The 24,626-nt window shown below is 52.0% G+C and overlaps 1 protein-coding gene across 1 annotated transcript; it reads right to left on the reverse strand.

The window, feature by feature from the left end:
- Positions 1-221: 221 nt before the first annotated feature.
- CMTM6 (CKLF like MARVEL transmembrane domain containing 6) lies at positions 222-24,511 on the reverse strand. The gene is made up of 4 exons (XM_062215733.1): positions 24,286-24,511; positions 12,936-13,112; positions 7,818-7,916; positions 222-2,951 (listed from the first exon to the last, which is right to left on the reverse strand). Exons 1-4 carry the CDS (start codon positions 24,421-24,423, stop codon positions 2,814-2,816), a joined length of 552 nt encoding a protein of 183 aa, XP_062071717.1. The 5' UTR covers positions 24,424-24,511; the 3' UTR covers positions 222-2,813.
- Positions 24,512-24,626: the final 115 nt, after the last annotated feature.

Below are 24,626 nucleotides of genomic sequence, written 5' to 3' on the forward strand. Positions count from 1 at the left end.
CCACAAGCCCTGTTCAAACGTGTATTCTAACTTTCCAGCAAGAGGGTCGGTGGGCGGACAGGGAACGAGTTCTTTCGTCGCTAGCCTGCCCCAGCTGCAAGGGAGGCCCACAGCCAGGATCCCACCAAGGTGCTCGACAAGCCCACAGAGCCAGCTCGCAACCACGGAGAGAGCGCTCAGCTCAGCACCAGGCTTCCAGAACACACAACTACAAACGCACGAACACTGCATTAAGTGGATTTATTTATAAAGATGATTACAAAATTTGATGTTAAGAGAGATAAAAAAGGTCCACAGGATTTAAATCGACTATACAAAAATGATTGGCTATGAATAATGTAAAAATACACTTCCCAGTCCCCAGACAGAACATAAGTACAGTAATTATAAAATTTTTGTACTGAAAGTGCATTATTTCCCTTATAATTTTAAGAACCATTTAAACATTTTATATGTATAAAATATAACATTAAATTTACTATATCTGTTAATAAAAATTATTTTAAATTTGAGTTTATTGAGGTTGCCCTTTTCTGTACATAAAGTAGTTTCTGGTCCCGAGTTCTCCTTGAACTTATTTATCACAACAGGCTTTTTATAACTATTTCCTTCTGAAATAGAAGAGAGGCTAACTCTCATGGTCCCCATAACAAACAAAAGGAAAGGCTCTAAGGGAGGCCAAAAACACCAGCGAACCGTCTTTCTGAAGGACAAGGGTTAGTAAGCGGCCATCCAAGAGGCCACTTCTGCACCAATGGAACAGACGAGGTAAACCTCCGAGGAAGCAGAGCCAAGCTCAGTGCCAGCCCCTCAGGTGTGAAGGCAGCTGACCAGGGCCGTCCGGCTCGGCCATGCCCAGTGTGCGGGCGCTAACCCTGAGGTAGCCCAGGGGACTTGCCGTGAAGCGCTGATGGGTCTGGATGCCATCTAAGACGGCAGTGGTACAGTTTTGTGTCAGATTCTATAACTGTTATCTTTGAACCAATCCTTACTCCTGGACCTCCGCGCCAGCTACTTCTTGTCTTGGAAGACACGCTCCTGACCAACAGCGCCCATGATTGGTTGCATCATCTCCCAGGGAGGAGCGATGACGTCACTCACTAAAGCCAGCATCCGACCTCTTACAGACGGACAAGGTACTGAGACAGGCAGAAGCAGCAGAAGCCACACCTGGCCGACCCAACCAGTTCCTGAGCGCCGCGTCAGCCGCCGCCACACAACGAAAACCCACCTAACAACACACAAAGGCAGAGGAGAAATTCAAAAGGATGAGGTCATCAGACTCTACCACGGGAAACATGATTCTGTTGCTTCCGAGAGAAAACCCGGCCTGGGGGACTTCCACCAAAGTATTTCCGGACCTGATGTGTGGTTCGGGGCCTTGACGCTGGGGAGCCAGGAGAAACCCCAGGAGGACAAGAAAGGCCCGGTCCGCGCGCGGCCTGGGCAGACAGCTTCCGCCAGGCCTCTGGACGGCTGCCCTAACACAGCCTCCAGCAGCGACTTTTTTTCCCCATTATCAGACCAGGCTGCCGAGTCTCTTGAGAATGGTTGACCAGCTTCTTAGACCATCAATGCTATTGTTCTGGGCAGTGTTCTCTGGGTATTCATTTTCTTCCAGAAAGAAACAAGAGCAATGCCTATGTGGAAAAGGGACCCTAGAGCTCTTGCTGCACACTGCTGGTAAGAAGAGGAGCCCGAGACTCCAGGCCACGGACAACAATAGAGTCAAACCCAGACGCCGACCTCTGCCAGATGGGGCCACAGCACAGAAACCATTCTGCGAGGACACAGAACACGGAGCGCCTCCTAGAGATGAAGTCAATGGCTGGGGCTTCTAAAGACTGGCTCAAAGAAAACAGTCAACAGGGTCCACGGAGCTGCGTAAACTCAAGTAGAAACAATCGAATATCAACAGGGCAATGGACAATTTTCTAACCCAGAATGAATGCATCTCTCGTTAGGAAGTGGTCAAAGCTTGTTTTGGTCATCACTTTCACCACACTGGACAAAAAGTCTTTCTTATCTTTGGTCCTCTGTTGTAGTATCAGTTTCCTCACTTTTTCTTTGTGTTATAGCAATATCTTTTTTTTTTTTTTTTTTTTTGCATGGCATCAACAACCAAAGAGCACTAGAAATGAGGCTGCTGACTTTGCTTCCGTACGTGTGGAAGACCAACGTCTCCCAGACGTCTTGTATTAGGCTACCCGGAGGTCTCAGAAGGCTTAGTAATGATTATCTTGAAGTGTTACAATATAATCTCAAGGCTAAGAGAGAGACAGTAAAATTTAGTATTAAGGGAGGAAAAACCCTTGACCAACATTTAAAATATTGATCTCTTAAATACACAAATTTCCATTACAGAACATTATCTAATCATAAAAACTAGCAGCAAAGCAAATTAAAAAATGAAACCATTCCTAAATGGATAATACAATCACGCTGTTTACACAGCCGTAGAGCGTAATTTGGAAGCTAAGCTTAGGAAGAGACATCCTGTAATGGAACAATCATCATGTTTCAGCCGTTGAGCTATGTGAATGAGAAACACCGGCCCTTCCTTCCTCTCCCCAAAACCCCCATTTGAACCCAGGTTTTGATGGTTATTCAAACACAGAACAAAAACACAAGTAAAAACCTCTGGCCCAAGGTGTGGTGAGTGCCTAAGGTCCAGTGTGATACACCGTCTCCCGCCCTGCCCTTGATGGCCAACAGAAGTGGTGTATGGTCTGCACAGTCACACGGATCTCACGCGGCCCCTGCCAGGCCGGGCCTCACGCAGGGCTGCCTGCGGCGTCCGTGCTCCCGAGTCTTCAAGCATTTAGCGGCTCCGTGAGGGTTTCTGCCCGCGCGGTGTTCTCGGGCTTTCTCAGCTGGGTCTCCTGGCGTTTTTCATAGAGCATAGCGAAGAAGTCAAAGAGGAACATGAAACTCGCCATAAATCCAAACACCTGAAGAGGGGAAAAGGGCAAAGGTCACAGGAGGAATTCTGGAATACAACCGTGCACTGGTTCTGACGGTATTTCATAGAAGAAGATTTATCAATTTTATCTTATACATACTAATCTTTGGTGGTAAACACACACACACACACACAATTTTAAAGTCAGGAAAAAGTGGAAAGAAGCTACAAATGAAAAATTTCAGGAATACTGGCTATTAGTCAAAGTTCCACAAAATACAATGTCCTGTTTCATGAGTATGTGTGGAGGTATCAATCTATGAAACAAAGGTTAGTAGATGGAAAACACAATCCTATAAAAGATACAAAATCGGGACTGCCATGCTGTACAGCAGGTTAAGCTGCTGCCTGCGATGCCAGCAACCCGTTCGGGAGGGCAGTTCGAGCCCCGACTGCTCCACTTCCAATCCAGCTCCCTGCTAACGTGTCTGGGAAAGCAGAGGAAGATGTTCCAAGTACGTGGGCCCCTGCCATCCATGTGGGAGACCCCGATGGAGTTCCAGGGTCCTGGCTTTGGCCCGGCCCAGCTCCAGCTGTTGTGGCAATTTGGGGAGTGAACCAGTGGATGGAAGATCTCCCTGTTTTTACCCCCTCTCTGTAATTGTGACTTTCAAATAAATAATCTTTAAAAAATTAAAATGACAAAAAATAAAAGTCTATCAAATGAGTCAAGATTACTAGCAATGGGTAAATTCATCCACAGATGGGATAAGGGAAGTACGAGAAGAGGCGACTCAGCCTGGGTGAAAGGGGAGAAGCTATTAATATCAAAGCAAATTTCCATTCTGAAAATACTATTAAACAACCTGACGCATGTTCCAGTTCACTGTCACACTGCAATGACACAACGACACGACGCCACCGCCCACTTCCTCTTCCTTCAACCACTTCCTCACTGTGTTCTTCTAACACGGACACACCGAGAATGCTGCCAAGAGACAGAAGACGGTGCTCCTGGTAGAGCTTCCTCACCAGCAGAACCTGGAAGGCCTTGGGGGCCAAAAAGGCTCTGTAAACAAGAGCAGGTGACGGCTAAAGTCTTCCAACTCTCACTCACCACTTTTTCATGTTTTATTTATTGATTTGAGAGGCAGAGAGAGAAAGAGAGAGAAAGTATGGGTGTGTGTGCGTGTCCGTACGTGTGTGCGCGCGTGTGCGTGCGTGTATATGTGTGTGCGTGTACATGTGCGTGCACGTGTGTACGTGTGTGTCTGCATGTGTGTGTGCACGTGCGTGTGCGTGTGCGTGCTCATGCACACGCTATTGCTGGTTCACTCCCCAAATGCTGGGCCAGTCCAGAACTCAACCCAAGTTCCTGCCACACAACTACCGGAGCCACTACCACCACCTCCCAGGTCCGTGTTAGCAGGAAGCCCGAATCGGGAGCCAGAAACTGACGCTCCTGACGCTGAACTCCCTGCCTCAACAGGGGATGTGGGTATCTGAACCGGAGTCAACACCAGACCAAGCGCTCGTGGCCGCCCGCTCCGTGCGACTCTCAGCTTTCTGTCACAGGCTGCTGCCTCGGCCCTTCCTCTCCCGAGCCCTCTGCCCTACAGAACACGCACTCTGCCTCATTTCACCACACTGCAACTGAGCGCCAGCTCACCAGGCCACCTGGGTGGCCCCACACACCCATCCTCCATGTAATTACCAACTGCCCCCAAGTCTTCCTCCCCTTCGGGGTCTTCATTTGGCCGAACGGCATCTGTCCCCTTGTTTGTGCGGCAGGCTTCGCGAGTTCTGCCCACACAGGCTGGGTGTCACCGTGTTCGCGATGCCATCTCCGACCTCGGCGAAGTCCACCGGATACGGGCCCTCCCCGTCTAACCCAGGGAAGCTGCTAGATCTTCGCTCCATGCTTCCCAGCTTAAGTGACTCCCTCACTAAGTCTATACAACGTCTCCTGATTCAAATACTTACGAGAGGTAATACCCAGCATATTATAAACACTTTTTGAAGCTACCAGATGCTATTAAATATACCCAGTGAAATCTAAGCATGGCCATACTTAACTAAAACTCATAGATAAGCTCTCTTTTCGTAGTTACTAGGAACTTTATGCCCTGCCCCCCACCGCCAGAACTCAATTCTCCTCAACTTCCTTTCCTTCCACTGCTGAATTTACAGTAATATATTTTTATACTCGGAAGTATTTTACTAAATACCTTGTCATACTCTTCTCAACAAAAGTAAGAATACTGGAATTAACCACAAGGCCTTACTTTAGATCGTTCTTGTGTCTTCCACGGCTTCATATACCCAAGGGTAAATATTATTTATTGTTAGAATACGTCCAGGTTCAGCACGGTTATTTCTAGGTTTTCTAAGAAACTGTGGTCACATGAACAGGTAGCCACAGTTCGGCCACGCAACTCTGCACTCCTCCGAGTTGTTCCACTGTAGGAAGTGGATTTAATGCTCCATGAGCTGACGACTCTGCTCCTCACAACTCCAGTTTTATTAAGAAAAAGTACCAACTGGAAACCACTGCCTCGCATGAAGATTTTCACACATCACTGAGGTGCATAATACTTGCACCATTCCAGGTCCACGATCCTTGATTTATAATTCTGAAACCTAAAAAAGCTACAAAAACTCCAAGTTTTGGGGGCCGGCACTGTGGCGTAGTGGGCTAAGCCTCTGTCTGTGATGCTGGCATCCCATATGGGCACCAGTTGGAGCCCCGGCTGCCACACTTTTGATCTACCTCTCTGCTATGGCCTGGGAAACCTGTGGAAGATGCTCCAAGTGCTTGAGCCCCTGCACCCACGTTGGGGACCTGGAGGAAGCCACTGCAGCCATCTGAGGGGTGAACCAGCGACGGAAGATCTCCCTCTCTCTCAATGTAACTGTGCCTCTTAAATAAATAACTAAATCTTAAAAAAAAAAAAAATTGTGGTTCACTTGGTTCAAAATTGACTCAAACTAAGACTATTCATAGCTTTTACTTATCCTTTTCACCATAAATGTTCATGCTTTGCTTCAGAATTTTTTTTTTTTTTTGGACAGGCAGAGTGGATAGTGAGAGAGAGAGAGACAGAGAGAAAGGTCTTCCTTTTTGCCGTTGGTTCACCCTCCAATGGACTCTGCGGCCAGCACATTGTGCTGATCTGAAGCCAGGAGCCAGGTGCTTCTCCTGGTCTCCCATGCGGGTGCAGGGCCCAAGCACTTGGGCCATCCTCCACTGCACTCCCAGGCCATAGCAGAGAGCTGGCCTGGAAGAGGGGCAACCAGGATAGAATCCGGCGCCCCAACCGGGACTAGAAACCCATGTGCCAGCGCCGCAAGGCAGAGGATTAGCCTGTTAAGCCATGGCGCCGGCCATTTTTTTTTTTTTTTTTTTTTTTGACAGGCAGAGTGGATAGTGAGAGAGAGAGAGACAGAGAGAAAGGTCTTCCTTTGCCATTGGTTCACCTTCCAATGGCCACTGCAGCCGGCGCACCACGCTGATCCAAAGCCAGGAGCCAGGTGCTTTTCCTGGTCTCCCATGGGGTGTAGGGCCCAAGCACTTGGGCCATCCTCCACTGCACTCCCTGGCCACAGCAGAGAGCTGGCCTGGAAGAGGGGCAACCGGGACAGAATCCGGCGCCCCGACCGGGACTAGAACCTGGTGTGCCAGCGCCGTAAGGCAGAGGATTAGCCTAGTGAGCCACGGTGCCAGCCCTTGCTTCAGAAATATTAACATGAAACTCCAGGGTGCTGCCCCAGGACCTCTGAAGATGTTACATAATATACTATACGCAAAGTACGTATCTTCCCAAAACCCGCAATACCCGGAAATCTGAAAAACAAAACAATCTGACTCTAAGGATTTCACATGGAACTGGATTTTTTTTTTTTTTTTTCATTTTCTTTGAAGGGCAGAGGGACAGAGACAGAGTCACAGGTCTCCTGTCTGCTGATTCATTCTTCCACAACAGCCAAGGCTGGCCAAGCCGCAGCCAGGAACCCAGTGCAACCTCACCCAGGTCTCCCAGCACAGGGGGTGGGGGGGCAGAGACCCAGTTACTTAGGCCATCACCTGCTACCTTCCAGGGCACACGTGAGCTGGAAGCTGGAGCCAGAGCTGGAACCCAGGCACTGATGGGGGCAGACATTTCAGTTTTAAGAAAGATGAAGTACAGAAGCCAAGAAGCTAGAACCTGGTTTCCTCAACAGCTGTCCCTGAGCGGTACTCCCTGGAGAGACGGGATCAACTTCCGAAGTCAGGAATAACCCACTGAAGGGCGCTGAGTGGGTCAACCTCAGCGGGTCCATTTAACACCGTTTACTTTGACCTCCACAGCCCCTTTAACAGGCCGGCCTCTGAGCCATGTCTCCTGCATCCTGTCTGGACACCATCTGCCATGCAGGTGTGCTGTTGTTAAACTGAAAAGTGGAGAAGTCCGAGACGATACAGTCAGTTTTACCACTTCCACGACCAACGACAAATTCACATGTGAAGTCGGTAGATTTGTGTGCCAGGAGCCAGACCCTTCTCCTGGTCTCCCATGGGGTGCAGGGCCCAAGCACGTGGGCCATCCTCCACTGCACTCCCGGGCCACAGCGGAGAGCTGGCCTGGAAGAGGGGCAACCGGGACAGAATCCGGCGCCCGGACTGGGACTAGAACCCGGTGTGCCAGCGCCGCAGGCGGAGGATTAGCCTATTGAGCCGCAGCGCCGGCCTAGGGTCTAGGTTTTAAAAGCTATCAGTTACTTGCTTTTAGGTTTTCTATTCAAAACAACACTAAAAAACAAGATAAAAGACAATCTACTCTCAAATGTTGTATCATATGTCATATGTTATATCATTTTATAATTCCGTCTTTCAAAAGATACAAAAATAAAAAAGTTAAAAATACAAGGTACTTACAATTGCTGCATATTCAGCTGAGGTCCTGTCATGTGTAGAAACAAAAATGATGGATGCCAACAAAAATACACATCCTGTTCCCAAGGTAATGTAGAAGTCCTGTGTATGGACAGAAACACGTAAGGAACACAGTGCGGTTAGATTCATGGCGACACACACTTTAACTCTGCAAGCCTTCAACGACTGACTTTTTATCTTGATACAACCCAAATGCACAAAATCCAATTTCTAACTCTGCACTAAACCTAGAATCCATACCCTATAAACAAACGTCATCCGTCCACAGTTTCGACTGGGCACAGTCAGGCCATGCAACGCCCTTGTAACAAAAACATTCCTTACAGGGCCATGGGGGGGGGGGGGGGGGTCCTCCTTTTTCCGGGACATCACAATGATCAAAGCCAAAGGACCTAACAGTTCCATTTTACTTCAGCCAAGAACACATTCTCCTTTCCTCCCCAAGCTGCCTGTGTCGGGTGCTCAGAGTGTGTCAGCACTTTGGAAGCACCGTGGAACAGAGAATCCAAAGAATCGGCCACCAATAACTCAAGAAAAAGTATTCTGCCAACAGTGTGTTTCTTACACCTTAGGCTCTCTGCAGGAACACAGGCCTTCCGTTGCTGCGGGTGGGTAATCCAGAGTGAGCCTGCACAATGAGCGCACCCAGCACACAGGGGCTTCCCCGGCCCGTCATAATGATCACAGCGCAGACACGACCACGAGGCGCTTCCTGGGCCGCCCGCTGCTCCCTGACCTGTCGCTCACAGGCTCTCAGCAAACACTGTGCCTGACACACTGACTCAGAATGGAAGGCTTGCACAGCGACAGCCACTCCAAAGGGTCTTAAGCTGATCACTTTGAGATTTCCAAAACGCAACTTATAGTGACACTCACTTAACATTTATAAAAGTTAAGAAGCTTGGGGCCAGCACCGTGGTGTAGCAGGTAAAGCCGCCGCCTGAAGTGCCGGCATCTCATGTGGGCACCGTTCGTGTCCTGGCTGCTCCACTTCCAATCCAGCTTTCTGCTATGGCCTGGGAAAGCAGTAGAAGATGGTCCAGGTCCTTGGGCCCCTGCACCCGCGTGGGAGACCTGGAGGAAGCTCCTGGCTCCTGGCTTTGGATCAGCACGGCTCCAGCCTTTGCAGCCATCTGGGGAGTGAACCAGTGGATGGAAGACCTCTCTGTCTCTCTCTCTACTTCTCCTTTGTCTATGTAACACTGACTTTCAAATAAATAAATAAATCTTAAAAAAAAAAAAAAGGTTAAGAAGTTTTCTGCTCACTTTTAAGAGGTGATGTCCTGCAGTACTGCCTCCATTAATTCTCTGAGTATTATTCCAAATCTGTTACACACAGACTTCTAGTCACTAACATTTGCTGTGCATTCAAGGAGATACAAAAGCAGGACAATCATTTTGGGATAGAATGCAGTGCTCACTGAGCGTGAGTGCTGCAGTCAGACCGAGTTCACGTACCGCTCTTGATCTCCGCCAAACAGACCACACGAGCTTCAGAGCGCAGCTACACCCCTACTAACCACGCGACTTTGAAACAACGACTTTACCTCTCCGTGCCTCTGTTCCTGCACAGTGGGGTGACCACAGCACCTCCTCACAAGGCGGTTACAAAGGTTAGCGTTCAGCCACGGGAGGCACTCGGTCATCGCAAGCACACAGTGCAGTGTGATCCACGACAGCGGGAGGAGAAGAGATCCCCCGGACACTGACAGCACTGCACACGCAAAACATTTCCTCTAAACCAGCAAACTTCTCTCACATGGAAAATACTTCAAGCTTCAGCACAGGAATATGCACACAGTGAAAAGGGACCCTTAAACCATGGTAAACATGAGCATCTTCCAACGGGAGGCAAACAGCAGGTTTATGTCCTATGACTACAAATACTCTAAAACATCACCCATGAGGACAAACACAAACGTCAAAGAAATAGAGCATAACAATAAAACAGTTAATATAAAAATGATTGCTTTTTATTGTTCCAGTATTCTTAAACCAGCATTTATTCTAAAATAACTTTCTAAATGCTCAAGCCTGGGAGCAAGCTTTGTTTAAAAAAAAAAAATTAAGAAGATTTATTGATTTGAAAAGCGCAGTGACAGAGAGAGTTCCCATCCACAGGTTCACTCTCCAAATGACTGCGACAGCCAGGGCTGGGCCGTGTTGCCGTCGGTGCCAGGAACGCCCTCCTGATCTCCCACTTGGGTGGCAGAGGTCCAAGCACTCTGGCCAGCCTCCGATCCCTTCCCAAGCACATTCCCGTACGATCAGCTGGATCGGAAGTGGAGCTCCAGCAGGCACCACGGTATGGGGTCTGGCTCCCCAGTGCGGGCTTAACTGGCTGCAGCTCAACCAGGCCCCAGGGAGTGGAAGCTGACTCCACTTGGGACACCACCTCCCACATCAGAGTGCCCGGCTCCAACCCCGCTCCTCTACTTCCGATTCAGCTTCCTGCTACTGTGCGCCCTGTGAGCAGCACAGATAGCTCAACGACCTGGGTCTCAGCCACCCACCAGGGGACACAGAGAGAGTTCCAGGCTCCCGGCATTAGCCTGGCCCCGTTCTCACAGCTGTGGCATCTCAGGGCTGAAGGAGTAGATGGAAGGTCTGTCTCTTTCTGTGCCTGTCTTTCAAATAAATACATAAAATAATAATTACTCGAGGGCAGGCACTGTGATGTAGCAGGTAAAGCCAGTGCCTGCAGTGCCGGCATCCCATGTGGGCACCAGTTCGAGACCCGGCTGCTCCACTTCTGATCCAGCTCTCTGCTGTGGCTTTGGAAAGCAGCAGAAGATGGCCCAAGTGCTTGGGCCCTTGCACCCAGGTGGGAGACCTGGAAGAAGCTCCTGGCTTTGGACTGGCCCAGCTCTGGCCATTGCAGCCATCTGGGGAATGAACCAGCAGATGGAAGATCGATCGATCAATCAATCGATCTCTCTCTCTGCCTCTGCCTTTCAAATAAATAAATAAATCTTTTTAAAAAAATAATAATAATAAATACTCTGGCTGACGCCGCAGTTCAATAGGCTAATCCTTCACCTGCGGCACCGGCACACCGGGTTCTAGTCCTAGTCGGGGCACCGGATTCTGTCCCGGTTGCCCCTCTTCCAGGCCAGCTCTCTGCTGTGGCCTGGGAGTACAGTGGAGGATGGCCCAAGTGCTTGGGCCCTGCACCCCACGGGAGACCAGGAGAAGCACCTGGCTCCTGCCTTCGGATTGGCACAGCGCCGGCCGTAGTGGCCACTTGGGGGGGTGAACCAATTGAGAAAGGAAGACTTTTCTCTCTCTCTCTCTCTGTCCACTCTGCCTGTCAAAAAAAAAAAAAAAAATACTCAAGTTTAATGTAATGCATGTTTTATATTTTGTTTAGGGTAGAACATATTAAACTGAATACAATATTTTTGTCAAAAAGATCAATGTGCTTTATGCACTATAGATGAATCATTAAAGTAAAAGTTAAATATTTCTGAAAATGTTTTTATGGGTGGTGATAGTGTTTTGCTATTCACATAAGCAAAGAAAAATCGATTTTAACCTTTAATGTTTAATATATGAACATTAAACAAACCACAGTTCAACCAGTTCAGACACAGGAGAGCGTCTTCCCTGTACAAACCTCCAGCACACTTATCCATCAAATGGAAGAATTTCCAAAGACCACAAAGCGTAATTAAACTTACAGGTGCTTCCTGTATCTTCTTTATTATTTGTTAAACATTTATTTATTTGAAAGTCAGAATTACACAGAGAAATAAACAGAGAGAAAGAAATTTTCCAGCCACTGGTTCACTCCGCAATGGCCAGGGCTGGGCCAGGCTGAAGCCAGGAGTCTGGAGCTCCCACAGGGTACAGGGGCCCAAGCACTTGAACCATCTTCCATTGCTTTCCCAGGCCATGGCAGAGAGCCTGCTGGGAAGTGGAGCCGGCAGGTCTAGAGTCAGTGCCCATATGGGCTGCCGCTGTCACATCGGTGGCTTTACCCACTATGCCACGACACTGGCCCTGCCCGCTTTGTGCCGCTGGGCATTGGCTGTAGGATTCTGTCCAGCATGCGTGGTAGACTACAGAGTGGCAGCGCTTCCCTGAGTTCCAATCTCAGCTTATTTTCTTTTTTAAAAAATGTATTTATCTGAAAGGTAGAAACACATGAAGAGATCACCTGTCCACTGGCTCTCCCCAAGTGCCCACACCAGCAGGACGGATCAGGCAGAAGCCAGGAGCGGGGACTCAATCCAGGTCCTCCAAGGGTAGCATGAACCCAGCTCCTTAAGCCTTCACCTGCTACTTCCTACGATGTGCGTTAGCGGGAAGCTGGAACTGGCAGCAGAGCTGGGACTTGAACCTGGGCCCCTGATACGGGATGTGAAGGCCCCACGTGACATGCTGAACCGCCACACCGAACACCACCCAAACCCCAGCTTACTTCCCCTTGCTGCCTTTGGGCAAGTTGCTAAACGATCCAAACCTGAGTGTCTGCAACAGGAAACGAAGCAGAAGGTAGGATTCTACACCGCTGCCTGGGAGGTGCCTGGCACAGGGGTCCACCCACCGCAGGCATGAACTGGCCTTACCCGGAACCACACACAGGTGCTCAAACACCTGACGGCTTTGCGAATTTACATTCTACTTGTTTTTCAAAGTTATCTTCTAACTGTTTGACACCAACTGTTTATTTTTTTAATCTTTCAATTTAAAAATATTTTTTAAAGGTAATAGATTCCTATAGCACACAATTCAAGAGGTACGGGCATGGCCTTGGGGCACAGCAGGTCACATCTCCACTTGGGATGTACGTGTCCCCTATCAGTGCTGGCTATGCTGCGCTTCCAATGCGGCTTCCAGCTGATGTACCTGAGAGGCAGACGATGGCCCAGTTAGCTGGACCCTCGCCACCCCTGTGGGAGACCCAGATGGAGTTCCTGGCTCCTGGCTCTGGCCCAGCCTGGACCTCTTGGCAGGGAGACTGAGTGGAGAGCTGAAATGATGGACAGTGTCTTTCCATGTTGCTAACATAAAGTTTTCCTCCGTGAACGATAAAACTAGGCACGATTACAAAGCAGCTACGCTCTTTGCGGAGGGCGAGGCCGTGGTCGCGCTTACCGATGACTTGACTTTCAGGGCATCGACTCTGTCGTACACCGGCGTGCAGTACACAATCAGCAGCAGGAGACTCAGGAGAAAGGCGCTGCAGCTCACGAACTCGAAGAAGTAAAGCCCTCCACACAAGGTGCACTGCGACACGACCTCCTCACAGACGAAGGCCAGCAGAGACAGCACCTGCAAGGGCGACCGGCTCCTTCAGTGTCTGCGCAGAGCACCACGGGTCCCGCGAGTATTTACAAAGGGCACAACAGATACAGATCAGCGCGACTGCAGTCTGGCTGCCCGGAAGGACACAGTCGACAAAAGGTCGATCCAGACGCTACAGGCTTACCCAGGACAGCCACTCACCTCGGGGCTCGGCGAAGGCTCCCCTGACAGCGCGCCGAGACCAGAGGGCAACAGAGTCCGCTTTGGGGCGAAGGGGAGGGAAGGCCCCCGCCGCGGAGCAGTACACAGGAAGACCAGAGGTGAGAAAGCATGGCCCTGCCCCACCCTGGCACGCATGCGCAAGCCCACACGTGTGCACACTCACACACACACACACACCCCACCACACCCCGCTGAGCCATAAAAGCCAGACACACACACACACACCCCACCATACCCAGCTGAGCCATAAAACCAGACACACACACACACACACACACACACCCAGCTGAGCCATGAGAGCAGACTAGTGAATCGAGCACACGCAGAGCACAGGGCGGGATGAGGCAGCACAACACACATTACACGAGAGAGATGAGCAGAGTCAGGTTTACCGTCCTCACGACCAGTTTAAGGAGTCTGGATTCTAACGGCTCTAGAAATGAGGAGTCCAACCATCAGGTTTGCGCTTCTAGCAGTTCTCGCTGGCTACAGAATGGGAGGGGGCCTGGAGGCAGCAAACCGTGGGCAGACACCCATCTACTGAATTCCACAGGAAATGCATTCTGGTAACAGAGCTCCCAGCCTTCCCGGAGCACTCCAGTCAGTTTCCACAGGAACAATTCTGACACTCGTCTAGGTAATATCTCATTTAATGGCTGACCAGATGAGCAGAGACTGGTGGGGGACAACACGACTCAGCTGACGACAAAAGGACCCTGCAGGAGGGCAGAAGGGGCACTGCTGGTCACGTGGCCTATCGAGGGCAGGTGTGGGACAGGGGAACGGGCACAGCGGAGAGAGGGCGGTTAACTCCAGGAGTCCAGTTTACACAGCAATTCAGTGACGCGCAGGTGCATCGGACGGCACTCCCACTGTGGGGCAGCGCACGGCAGTGACTTACGGTGCCGCGCTGCAGCGAAGCAGGGCTTGGTTTGGTTTGGGTTTCGGTTTCAAAGATTGATTTTATTTATCTGAAAGGCAGAGCTACAGAGAGCAAGAGAGGGAGAGAGGTGAGAGGCCGGCACTTAGGCAGCGGCTGTACCCGACGCCACAGCACCGCCCCAGAGTTAACTGTTTGCCTTTTTCTTTTTCAGAGGCTAGGACAGCAAAGAGAATAAACTCCGCCTTCAGTGTGCGTGACCGAGGGGCACGGTGGGAGAGTTAGGTGGAAATAGGGTTATCAGGCGAATGACACACGGATCTGGAGCCCAGGCGAGCAGTCTGAGATGCAAATGGATACCGGAGGCAGCTGAGTGAGGGACTAAGCTCACCCAGAATGAGCACGTTGGCGCTGGGCAGAACTCCAAGGAGATGCCAAGATTGAAGGGGACTGCAGAGGGCAGACATCAGCCAAGAACCAGGAGCAGCAGCCCAAGGGGTCGCAGAAAACAAAGAAGTGTTTCCACAAAAACAGGTGATCCTGGGTGTTAGACGTCGCCTAGGGGCAAAGCAGGAACAACACTGAATCGTTGTGCATGTTATATGGAGCTAGGAGAAGCCTGCTGGTGACGTCAGCAGGACAATCCCCACGTCGGTGGCGGGGGAGCTAAAGGACACTACCGGGTACCAGGGGTATCAGGAAGTGAGGCGCAGGCCCGGCAGCCAGAAGTGTGGCTGGCAAGCAGCTGCCGCGCGGGCTGGTAGTGGGTGAGGTCCAAGGGAAGGGAACCCGAGAGAGAACTGAGCATACCTCAATGCGTAAGCAAAAACCAGCTTGGGGAGGGGGGGGCAGACAGGCGGAACAGAGGCTCTCTGAAGCCTAACTTACGTAGAAACAGGAGGGAAGACGGGGAGAGAACGGGCACGTGGGCAGCTCTTGTGGGTTTTGTGGCCGCTGAAGGAGTTGCTTCTGAGAGCCCAAACCATCAACATCAAATGACAGGTGACCCAAGTGGAGACGCCACCCCCCCCCCCCAGGCAGGCCGGCAGAAGCGGCCAGACACACTCCGGCCCCAGGACTGCGCCGAAGTCCACAGACACACTCCGGAGCCCACGATAAACCTCTCATTCTACAAAACACTGTCATTCGGAAGTGGTCAGCGAGACAGCCGCTCTGGGGAGCGGTTCAGCAGGGAGCACGCATCTACCATGTGACCCGACAGCTACACCCCTGGGCATGCACCCCAGAGAAACGAAAACGTATGCTTATGCAAAAACCGGTACATCAGTGTTCTCCACAATTGTATCCATTGTAGCCCCAAACTAGAGACAACCCAGAGAGCTCCCGCGGTTAAATACGCCGTGGCACATCCACAGCATGTACTGCTGGGCACACTGGACACACACCATCATCCAGAGGACTCTTCACACAAGTGTGCGAAGTGAGAAGTCATCTAATGGCAGAAGGTCATCCGCTACTTGATGGAGAACAAACTCGACAGAGAGGAGGCGTGGCTATAAACGGGGAGGAGTTAAGGAAGGAACAACTCCGTATCCTAATTACGGCGCCGACCACAGTAAGTTACCCTTGTGATAAAACTGCACACACACACACGTGAACAAGCACACGTATGGGGGCCTCCCTATACATTTCTTTGCAACTTCCTATGAATCCATTATTTCAAAATAAAAGGTTAAAAGGTCACGTCGAACTTGGTATCTAAGCCTCTAATGGACTCCCTACAAAAGTCACATATCTGAAAAGAATTTGTCTAAGGATGAACTAGACTCCATCCCTCTGATGTTCCCTAAGTCAGCAAGGCGTGCGACAGCCCAGCACCCTCCAAACAGCTTCCCTCAGGTGGATGTTAAGTGAGGCCTTCCCACTGCACACCCCTGCAGAACATAAAACGACACAAGACTGACCCCAAAGGTCGCTGTGTAACGGCACTTCCTTAATCCAGATTAAAAACTACAAAATCGCTTCCTCAGCCCTATTTCTTTTTTTATTTTTTAAAAAACTTTTTTGTATTTACTTGAGAGGCTCAGAGACATCCAGACAGAGACAGAGAAAGCTCCTATCTGCGTGCTGACTCCCCGGATGCCTTGCGCCATCACCGCTCCCTCCCGGGTCTGCCAGGGGAGGAGACTGGAGCCAGGAGCAAAGCCAGGCACTCGGACACGGGACGCAGGCATCTTCGCCACTCGGCTAAATGTCAGCTCTCACGACGAGTTTTTACATGATTATAATAACATACGAAATCGCTAACATTCCACTTGCTTTATTCTTGCCTATATATTAAACCTTCTCCAACTTTTAAGAGTTTCTCTCTGAAAAATTTGCAAAAATATGCCTCCGGTGTACAAAAGCCAATCAACTGTGAGAAGAAACTGGCCTACAACTCTAACTGGTTTTTTTTATTTATTTATTTATTTTTATTTTTGACAGGCAGAGTGAACAGTGAGAGAGAGAGAGACAGAGAGAAAGGTCTTCCTTTTGCCGTTGGTTCACTCTCCAATGGCCGCTGCGGCCGGCACATCTCGCTGATCCAAAGCCAGGAGCCAGGTGCTTCTCCTGGTCTCCCATGGGGTGCAGGGCCCAAGCACTTGGGCCATCCTCCACTGCACTCCCGGGCCATAGCAGAGAGCTGGACTGGAAGAGGGGTAACCGGGATAGAATCCGGCTCCCCGACCGGGACTAGAACCCGGTGTGCTGGCGCTGCAGGCGGAGGATTAGCCTAGTGAGCCGCGGTGCCGGCCATCTAGCTAGGGTTTGAGAACAGTTGCTCTCGGACTATTGTTACAAAAACGGACTCTCGGGAGTACTCATGTACGAAGGCTATGTGACGATAAAACCTCATCTGCAACACAGACATCAGCTGCTGGTCTGCTGGTCTGTTGTGCTAAGAACCAGGCAGCAGGCAGCTCGCCAGGAGCAGTCGTGTCACCGTGACAAGTCCTGTCCCACGCGTGTCGACAGGAGGCGTCCTCCTGACCTTCAGTCTCGGAGCAATACCGAGAGAGAGCTTCTGCCTGGACATCCTAAGAGAACAACTAGGTGCGGACATTTAGCAGCTAAAGGCCAAGACACTCACACTGTCACTACGGTCAGTGTGAAATCCTCCTGCCTCCCCATCTCTGAGGTTACAAACCCTCCTTTATGCTCTCCCACAGTACGACAGCTTGTAGTGTGCAACACCATGTGTACTTGGGTATTATGCACCCAACACTGCCATACGTATACAAACAAGTAATGATGCACTTGCAACGCTGGCATCCCACATCAGACTGTGAGCTCAAGTCCCGGTCGCTCCACTTCTGATCCAGCTTCCTGCTAATGTGCCCAGGTAGGCAGTGGATGACAGCTCAAGTACTTGAACCCCTGATACCCATGTGGGAGACCAGGATAGAGTTTCTGTCTCCTGGCTTCCACCTGGTCCACACCTGGCTTTTATAATCATTTAGGGAGTGAACCAGTAGGTGGAAGAAAATCTGTCTCTCCCTCTCTGCTGCTATACCTTTCAAATAAATAAATGAATTTTTAAAAACACGATACACTGGGGCTGGCGCCGTGGCACACTAGATTAATCCTCCACCTGCAGCGCCAACATTCCATATGGGCACTGGTTCTAGTCCCGGCTACTCCTCTTCCGATCCAGCTCTCTGCTATGGCTCCTGGCTTCAGATCGGCACAGCTCCAGCCGTAGAAGCCATCTGGGGAGTGAACCAGCAGATGGAAGACCTCTCTCTGTAACTCTTTCAAATAAATAAAATAAAGCTTTTAAAAAAATGATACACTAACAAGACCAATGCACAAGAAACAATAATATATTTTATATCTAAGTATTCATTATGTGTAAGTTTCGATCACTCAGAAAAATGTTCAGAGTAGATGGAGAAGGACAAATGAAAACACAGGCTCAAACCAAGGCTGGGCTGGGAGACACGCAGTACCTGGACAGGCAGAAGGCATTCCAAGTGGATGATGAGCAAGAACAGACGCTTGACGGCAAGAATGTGCCTGGTAAGTCCCACAGGGACGGTAAAGTCCTAACTGACCAGACTGGAGGAGGAGAATGGTCAAGGAGCCGGGTGTGGTCGGGTGAGGATCCTGTAAAGGAATACCGACTTCCAGACAAGTCAGACAAGGCCCCAGGGAAGCCTGCCTGGCTCAGCAGGTTAGAAGCTGGGAGGAGAGATCCCTGGGTGGGGCTCAAAGGAATTGTTTAGTTCAAGAGTAGGAGGGAAAAACAGCCAGCACAGGACAAACAAGTCACAGTGTGAAAACAAAAAAAAAAAAAGGGAGGAGGAAGAGGTGGTGGCCTGGGGTGTGGGTGTGTGAGGAGTGAGGGTGAGGCTTATGTTCATCATTTTTCAGTTAATTTGTTTTGGGAAGCAGGCACTTTTTTTTTCTATTACAAAAGAAAATAGGGTGAAAGTTGAGGGCAGGAAGACTTTTGAGAAGGGCGTGGTCTACTGGTCCACTTCCCACTGTGCCAACACATGTCTGAGGCTGGGTCCCTGAGAACTCCCCTAGATTCCTTGGGAGGGAGGGCCCTCGATGACCCAGTTACTCTACAGAGGCTCCACCTGGGAGAGGTGTCTGCCCCTCACATCAGCACCCTGGGAACCAGAGCACGGGACACACGTGCAAGCCGTATCAGCTGCTGCCAACAATAGACATCACAGTCAAGGACAGAGCACACACGCTGCATCAGGAAAACACGCTAATGGTGCACACGACCCACAGCGAAGAGGCTCAAGTCTTACTTTTTGTAAACAGTTAAGTTCTCAATAGCATGAAGTCAGCGCACTAAATACTGTTCACTGAATCCTACCCCAAGGACCTAATTACTGTATTCCCGCTGTAACTCCTTCTCATGACAAACAGATCTTACCCCAACGTGGTCGAGGGACTTCCTGAGCTTTTCGAGGTGGGAGGGCCCTGGACGAGCAGTCTCCCACCATCACACTTACAGAGGGAATGAAGTTTCGAACAGGCCAAGCTCAAGTCAGCCAGGCACAGAGGAAAACCAAGAAGGTCCTCTGGCTCCCGCTCTGGATTCGTCCCCCAACGAAGTGTTTTTCGTTTTATGATTAGGTACATTTGTGTAGGGTTTCCCTGTAGGATTGGGCTTTGAAGTTATAGCCCTAGCTTTGCACATTTCCCTTTTTGCTATTAAATCATAAATTAAAGACAGTTTGCTGCAGTCGATACATTTAGGAAGTCTGAGTGACTCAAAGATGGTCCTACTCACAGCTCCGATATTCAAACATTCGATAAGGACTATCCTGTATCCCCACTTCAGTTTCATCGTCCCTAAAACATCAAGTCTTCCTTCATATTAAGTCTTTGGACTAAATACTAACTCTCTATCATTTATCCTTAAGTCTACTACTTAAAACATTTTTATAAAAAGAACTTTTTAGGGGCCAGCGCTGCTGTGGCGTAGCGGGTAAAGCCGCCGCCTGCAGTGCTGGCATCCCATAGGGCACCAGTTCGAGTTCGAGTTCTGGCTGCTCCACTTCCAGCCCAGCTCTCTGCTGTGACCTGGGAAAGCAGAAGAAGATGGCCCAAGTCCTTGGGCCTCTGTACGTGTATGAGAGACCCAGAGGAAGCTCCTGGCTCCTGGCTTCAGATCAGCGCAGCTCCAGCCGTTGTGGCCATCTGGGGAGTGAACCAGTGGATGGAAGACCTCTCTCTCCCCGCCCCCTTTCTCTTTCTCTCTCTTCTTCAGCCTCTCTACAATTCTGCCTTTCAAATAAAAAAAAAATCTTAAAAAATAAAAAAATTTTAAAAATTTTTAAAAAGAACTTTTTAATGTTTGTCACTAACTATAAAGCTCCATCCACAAAATTTTATGACTTTATAAATAAACTTGCTATTACAAACCTTGTAGTAATAAGTAACACTCAAATCTAAAAACCTGGGAGCTGGTGTCACGGCGCAGCAGCTAAAGCTGCCACTATGACACCAGCGTCCCGCAGAGGTGGCTGCTCCACTTCTGACCCAGCTCCCTGCTAACAGCCCAGGTGCTTGGGCCTCACATGGAAGACCCGGATGGAGCTCCTGGCACCTGGCTTTGGCCTGGCCCAGCCCTAGCCATTGTGGCCATCTGGAGAGTGAACCAGCGGATGGAAGATTCTCTCTCTCCCACTCTCTCCCTTTCTCTCTGTAACTCTGATTCTGAAATAAATAAAGAAGTTTATTATTTTTTTTTTAATCTGACAGTCTGAAGAAATAAGAATGCCTCGCCCGCCCTGCCTAGGCCAATGTTGACCATCACAAAGGTTCAGATAGCCTTTGTAACACTGCGGATCTTCCCCAGGGTAAAGGTCAGCACCGCCATTGATCAGGCAGGAATGTTCACATTCGAGAACCGAGAACACGAATGCAAGAAATCGCTTCCACAGGAGCCCTATTCGGAATTTAATAAACTGCAATCGCTGGTGAATTCTCCAACACGCGGTGACGCGGTGACTGCCGTCCTGGTGCTGCGCGGCCATGGGACAGGAGCGTGGAGAGAATCACCCACAGTCAGGTCAGCACCCGCGGGTGGGCAAGCAATCAGGGCACCAAATGTCAGTCCTCCTTGTAAAACGCACAAACCAAAAAAACTAAAACAAAAACAAAAACCCTTGCAAAATAAAGCATGAACATAAGGAAAAAATCCAGCGACAGAACAAACAGCACGACTGATGACGTACATCCAGGCCCGCAGTAGCCGCTGACCCCGGCCTCTCACTGCTGTCTCCCTCAGCTCTGGAACAGGAGCTGGCTGAGGGCGCCGGGCTTCCGGGGCGCATCCGGCTAACTTCCTGCCGTGTCAGAGAGAAGACGCAGCTCCGGACTCCGGGAGTGAGAAGCCAGGCTCTGGGCTCCAACCCCTGCCCTGAGTGCCCAGCTGACAGCAGGTCCAGGCAGCCTTGGGGATCTGTCCACCCCAAGCTCTGCAGGCTCAGTGCACCGTGCCTGTTTGTTAAATTTTAGAACAGGCGTCCCTCCCCTCCTGAATCTTTCAGAATCGAAAAAGACTTGTGAGCCCTGGGGCCGGCGCTGTGGGATAACGCCCTGGCCTGAAGCGCCAGCATCCCTTATGGACGCTGGTTCGAGACACGGCTGTTCCACTTCCGATCCAGCTCTCTGCTATGGCCTGGGAAAGCAGTAGAAGATGGCCCAAGTCCTTGGGCCCCTACACCCGCGTGGGAGACCCAGAGGAAGCTCCTGGCTCCGGATAGGCGCAGCTCTGGCTGTTGCAGCCAATTGGAGAGTGAACCAGTGGATGGAAGACCTCTCTCTCTCTCTCTCTCTCTTTCAAATAAATAAATCTTTAAAAAAAAAAAAAAAGACTTACAAGTCCAGAATAATGCATAAACATCCAACATCTGGAATAACACTGCAGGGCTGGAGGGTCCCTCGTTAAAATGCTGCGCCCCCACCCCCTTCTGATGAGGGAATTCTCCACGAAGCTGTCTCCTTGGTGCAGCTCTGACACGTGTTCAGTTGTTGTTGTTTTTTAATAAATCACCAAAAGTAAACAACCTGAAGGCAGAGGAGACCTTGCCTACCGCCCCGGGCTGCATGAGAGCTGTTCCTGACTTCCTACAGAACTTCCTTGGGACCTTCCAGGTAACGCCGGAACATCTTGTTACTGTGAAGAGGTATCACGTGGACAAAACGGAAGCAGAAAGGCAACCATCAAAGAGAAAGGCGATAATGAAAAAACACTTTTTTTTTTAATTTTATTTTTTTGACAGGCAGCGTGGACAGTGAGAGAGGGATCAACTCCATATCGGCACACGGCAACACGGCAAGTTCTCCATTAATAAATGAATTTCACAGAGTTTTTATTCTTTCCCCATATCCCCTTAAGAACAATGGAGAACAAACAACTTTTTCAAAACAAATTCACCTGCTGCTGCACGTCCAAATAAAGAGCCCACGAAGGGCCGGCGCCATGGCTCAGTAGGCTAATCCTCCGCCTGCGGCGCCGGTACCCCGGGTTCTAGTCCCGGTTGCTCCTCTTTCAGTCCAGCTCTCTGCTGTGGCCTGGGAAAGCAGTAGGAGATGGTCCAAGTGCTTGGGTCCTGCACCTGCATGGGAGACCAGGAGGAGGCTCCTGGCTCCTGGCTTCGGATCAGCGCAGCACCGGCCGTGGTGGCCATTAGGAGAGTGAACCAACGGAAGGAAGACCTTTCTCTCTCTCTGTCTCTAACTCTACTTGTCAAATAATAATAATAATAAAAAAGCCCACAAAAATTTCTTGTGTTCTATTCCAATGATACAGAACCACAGTTTACTCAACTAAATAATAGTGAGAGCTTTCACTTGAGCTCTGTCACTTCTGATTAGAGAGGGCAATGGGAGACTTCATGGGCAGTAACCTAGATGATGTGTTTTGCACAGTGACAATGCTTCAGATGAGAGCTGGCTTCTGGTACAAAGAGCTGGACTGTCCGTGTAGGAGCTGGACTGTCCGTGTAGAGGCAGTAGGGCGTACGCACAGCTCCCGTGTGACAGTGCAGAGAAACACAGCTGCCGTGGGAGGATTGGCGGCGGAGAGGAGGAAGAGCACCAGGAAGACTCCCGGATGAAGGCAGAGCAGAGAGGGCCCCCCCCGCAGGTGCGTGCCTCCCGCAGGTGTGTGCCTCCCCAGGTGAGAGCCTCCCGCAGGTGCGTGCCTCCCCAGGGGTGTGCCCCCCCGCAGGTGCGTGCCTCCCCAGGGGTGAGGCTGCAGGGCACCCATGCTCTCCCGGGTGCCGTCCACACCCTGCCCCTTCTCCCCAGGTGCGTGCCTCCCGCAGGTGTGTGCCTCCCCAGGGGTGAGGCTGCAGGGCACTCTCCCCCGCGCCGTCCACACCCTGCCCCTTCTCCCCAGGCCTGAAGATGCGGGCGGCGAAGGCGGTGCCCCTTCCCTGGCTGCTGTTCTGTGCAATCCAACTTGGCCATCTGAGTTCCAAGAACTCCGGTTCTGCTCCTCTCCCTGGGAAGAACCTAAGTTCTTTCTAAGGAAACCGGTGACCTATTTTAGAAAGAAAAGAAAAACCAACCCCCCCCCCCCCAACATCCTAAGCGTCCCGATTTTTCGGGACTGAAAACTCCGCTCCTCACTGGCTGAAACTGACCAGGCAACCCACGCGAGTGCCAAGCCCAAGTGTGCTTACATCTCGGACGCCGGAAACACGCGCTCCACGGAACGGGAAGAGCGGCGCTCCGCGTCCCGTTTTTGCACCTGCACACACGCACCTGCACACACTCGCGCGCACACACACTGTCCAGCGCTCACCGGGAAGGGACAGGACCAAGCCGTGCGTGGTCCACCCGGGCTGAGCTCCGTGGGCCCGCGCGAGGAAGACACGAGAGCCACGGGAGAGGAGCGCAGGCCTACGCAGTCCGCACGGAGCCCCCGGCCTGGGACCTCGCCGGGAGGGGCTGAGGGGCAGGGGCCCGGGCGCCCGCTCCTGCCCCCACGGGCTCGGCGGCCCCTCCTGCCCCCACGGGCTCGGCATCCCCGGCCCGGGCCCCGCTCCTGCCCCCACGGGCTCGGCGGCCCCGGCCCGGGCCCCGCTCCTGCCCCCACGGGCTCGGCATCCCCGGCCCGGGCGCCCGCTCCTGCCCCCACGGGCTCGGCATCCCCGGCCGGGGCGCCCGCTCCTGCCCCCACGGGCTCGGCATCCCCGGCCCGGGCCCCGCTCCTGTCCCCACGGGCTCGGCGGCCCCGGCCCGGGCCCCGCTCCTGTCCCCACGGGCTCGGCATCCCCGGCCCGGGCCCCGCTCCTGCCCCCACGGGCTCGGCATCCCCGGCTGGGGCGCCCGCTCCTGCCCCCACGGGCTCGGCGGCCCCGGCCGGGGCGCCCGCTCCTGCCCCCACGGGCTCGGCGGCCCCTCCTGCCCCACGGGCTCGGCATCCCCGGCCCGGGCCCCGCTCCTGCCCCCACGGGCTCGGCGGCCCCTCCTGCCCCCACGGGCTCGGCGGCCCCGGCCCGGGCCCCGCTCCTGCCCCCACGGGCTCGGCGGCCCCTCCTGCCCCCACGGGCTCGCGGCCCGGCCCGGGCTGCGCTCCGACGCGGGAGGAAGCCGCCCGCGGCGCCGACTCACCAGCTGCAAGCCCTTGAGGGCGCGCCGATGCCACCGGAGCCGGCCCAGGAAGCAGTAGGCGGCCAGGCCGCTGCGGGGGCCCCGGGCAGGGCCCGGGTCCTCCTCCGTGGTGGGGCCGTACACCGCTCCGTTCTCCATCGCCCAGGTCCCCGGCCGTGGCAGCTACAGCCCGCGCGTCTCTAACTCGGCCGCGGCTGGGGCGGTCACTGCTCCGGCCTCCTGCCCCGCTTCCGGCCGCCTCGCCACGCCCCGCCCTCCGCCCTCGCCACGCCCCTCCGCCCTCGCCACGCCCCTCGGCCCTAGCCCCGCTTCCGGCCGCCTCGCCACGCCCCGCCCTCCGC

Source organism: Lepus europaeus, chromosome 2 (genome assembly GCF_033115175.1).
Source record: "Lepus europaeus isolate LE1 chromosome 2, mLepTim1.pri, whole genome shotgun sequence".
NCBI classification, from domain to species: Eukaryota; Metazoa; Chordata; class Mammalia; order Lagomorpha; family Leporidae; genus Lepus; species Lepus europaeus.

Excerpts from the sequence above, each read along its gene's own strand:
- CMTM6 (XM_062215733.1), bottom strand. The coding sequence starts at position 24,423 with ATGGAGAACGGAGCGGTGTACGGCCCCACCACGGAGGAGGACCCGGGC. Across the intron at positions 13,113-24,285 it reads CCCTCAAGGGCTTGCAGCTG|GTGCTGTCTCTGCTGGCCTT; the intron begins GTGAGTCGGCGC and ends TCGCCCTTGCAG. Across the intron at positions 2,952-7,817 it reads CAGCTGAATATGCAGCAATT|GTGTTTGGATTTATGGCGAG; the intron begins GTAAGTACCTTG and ends TCCCCTCTTCAG.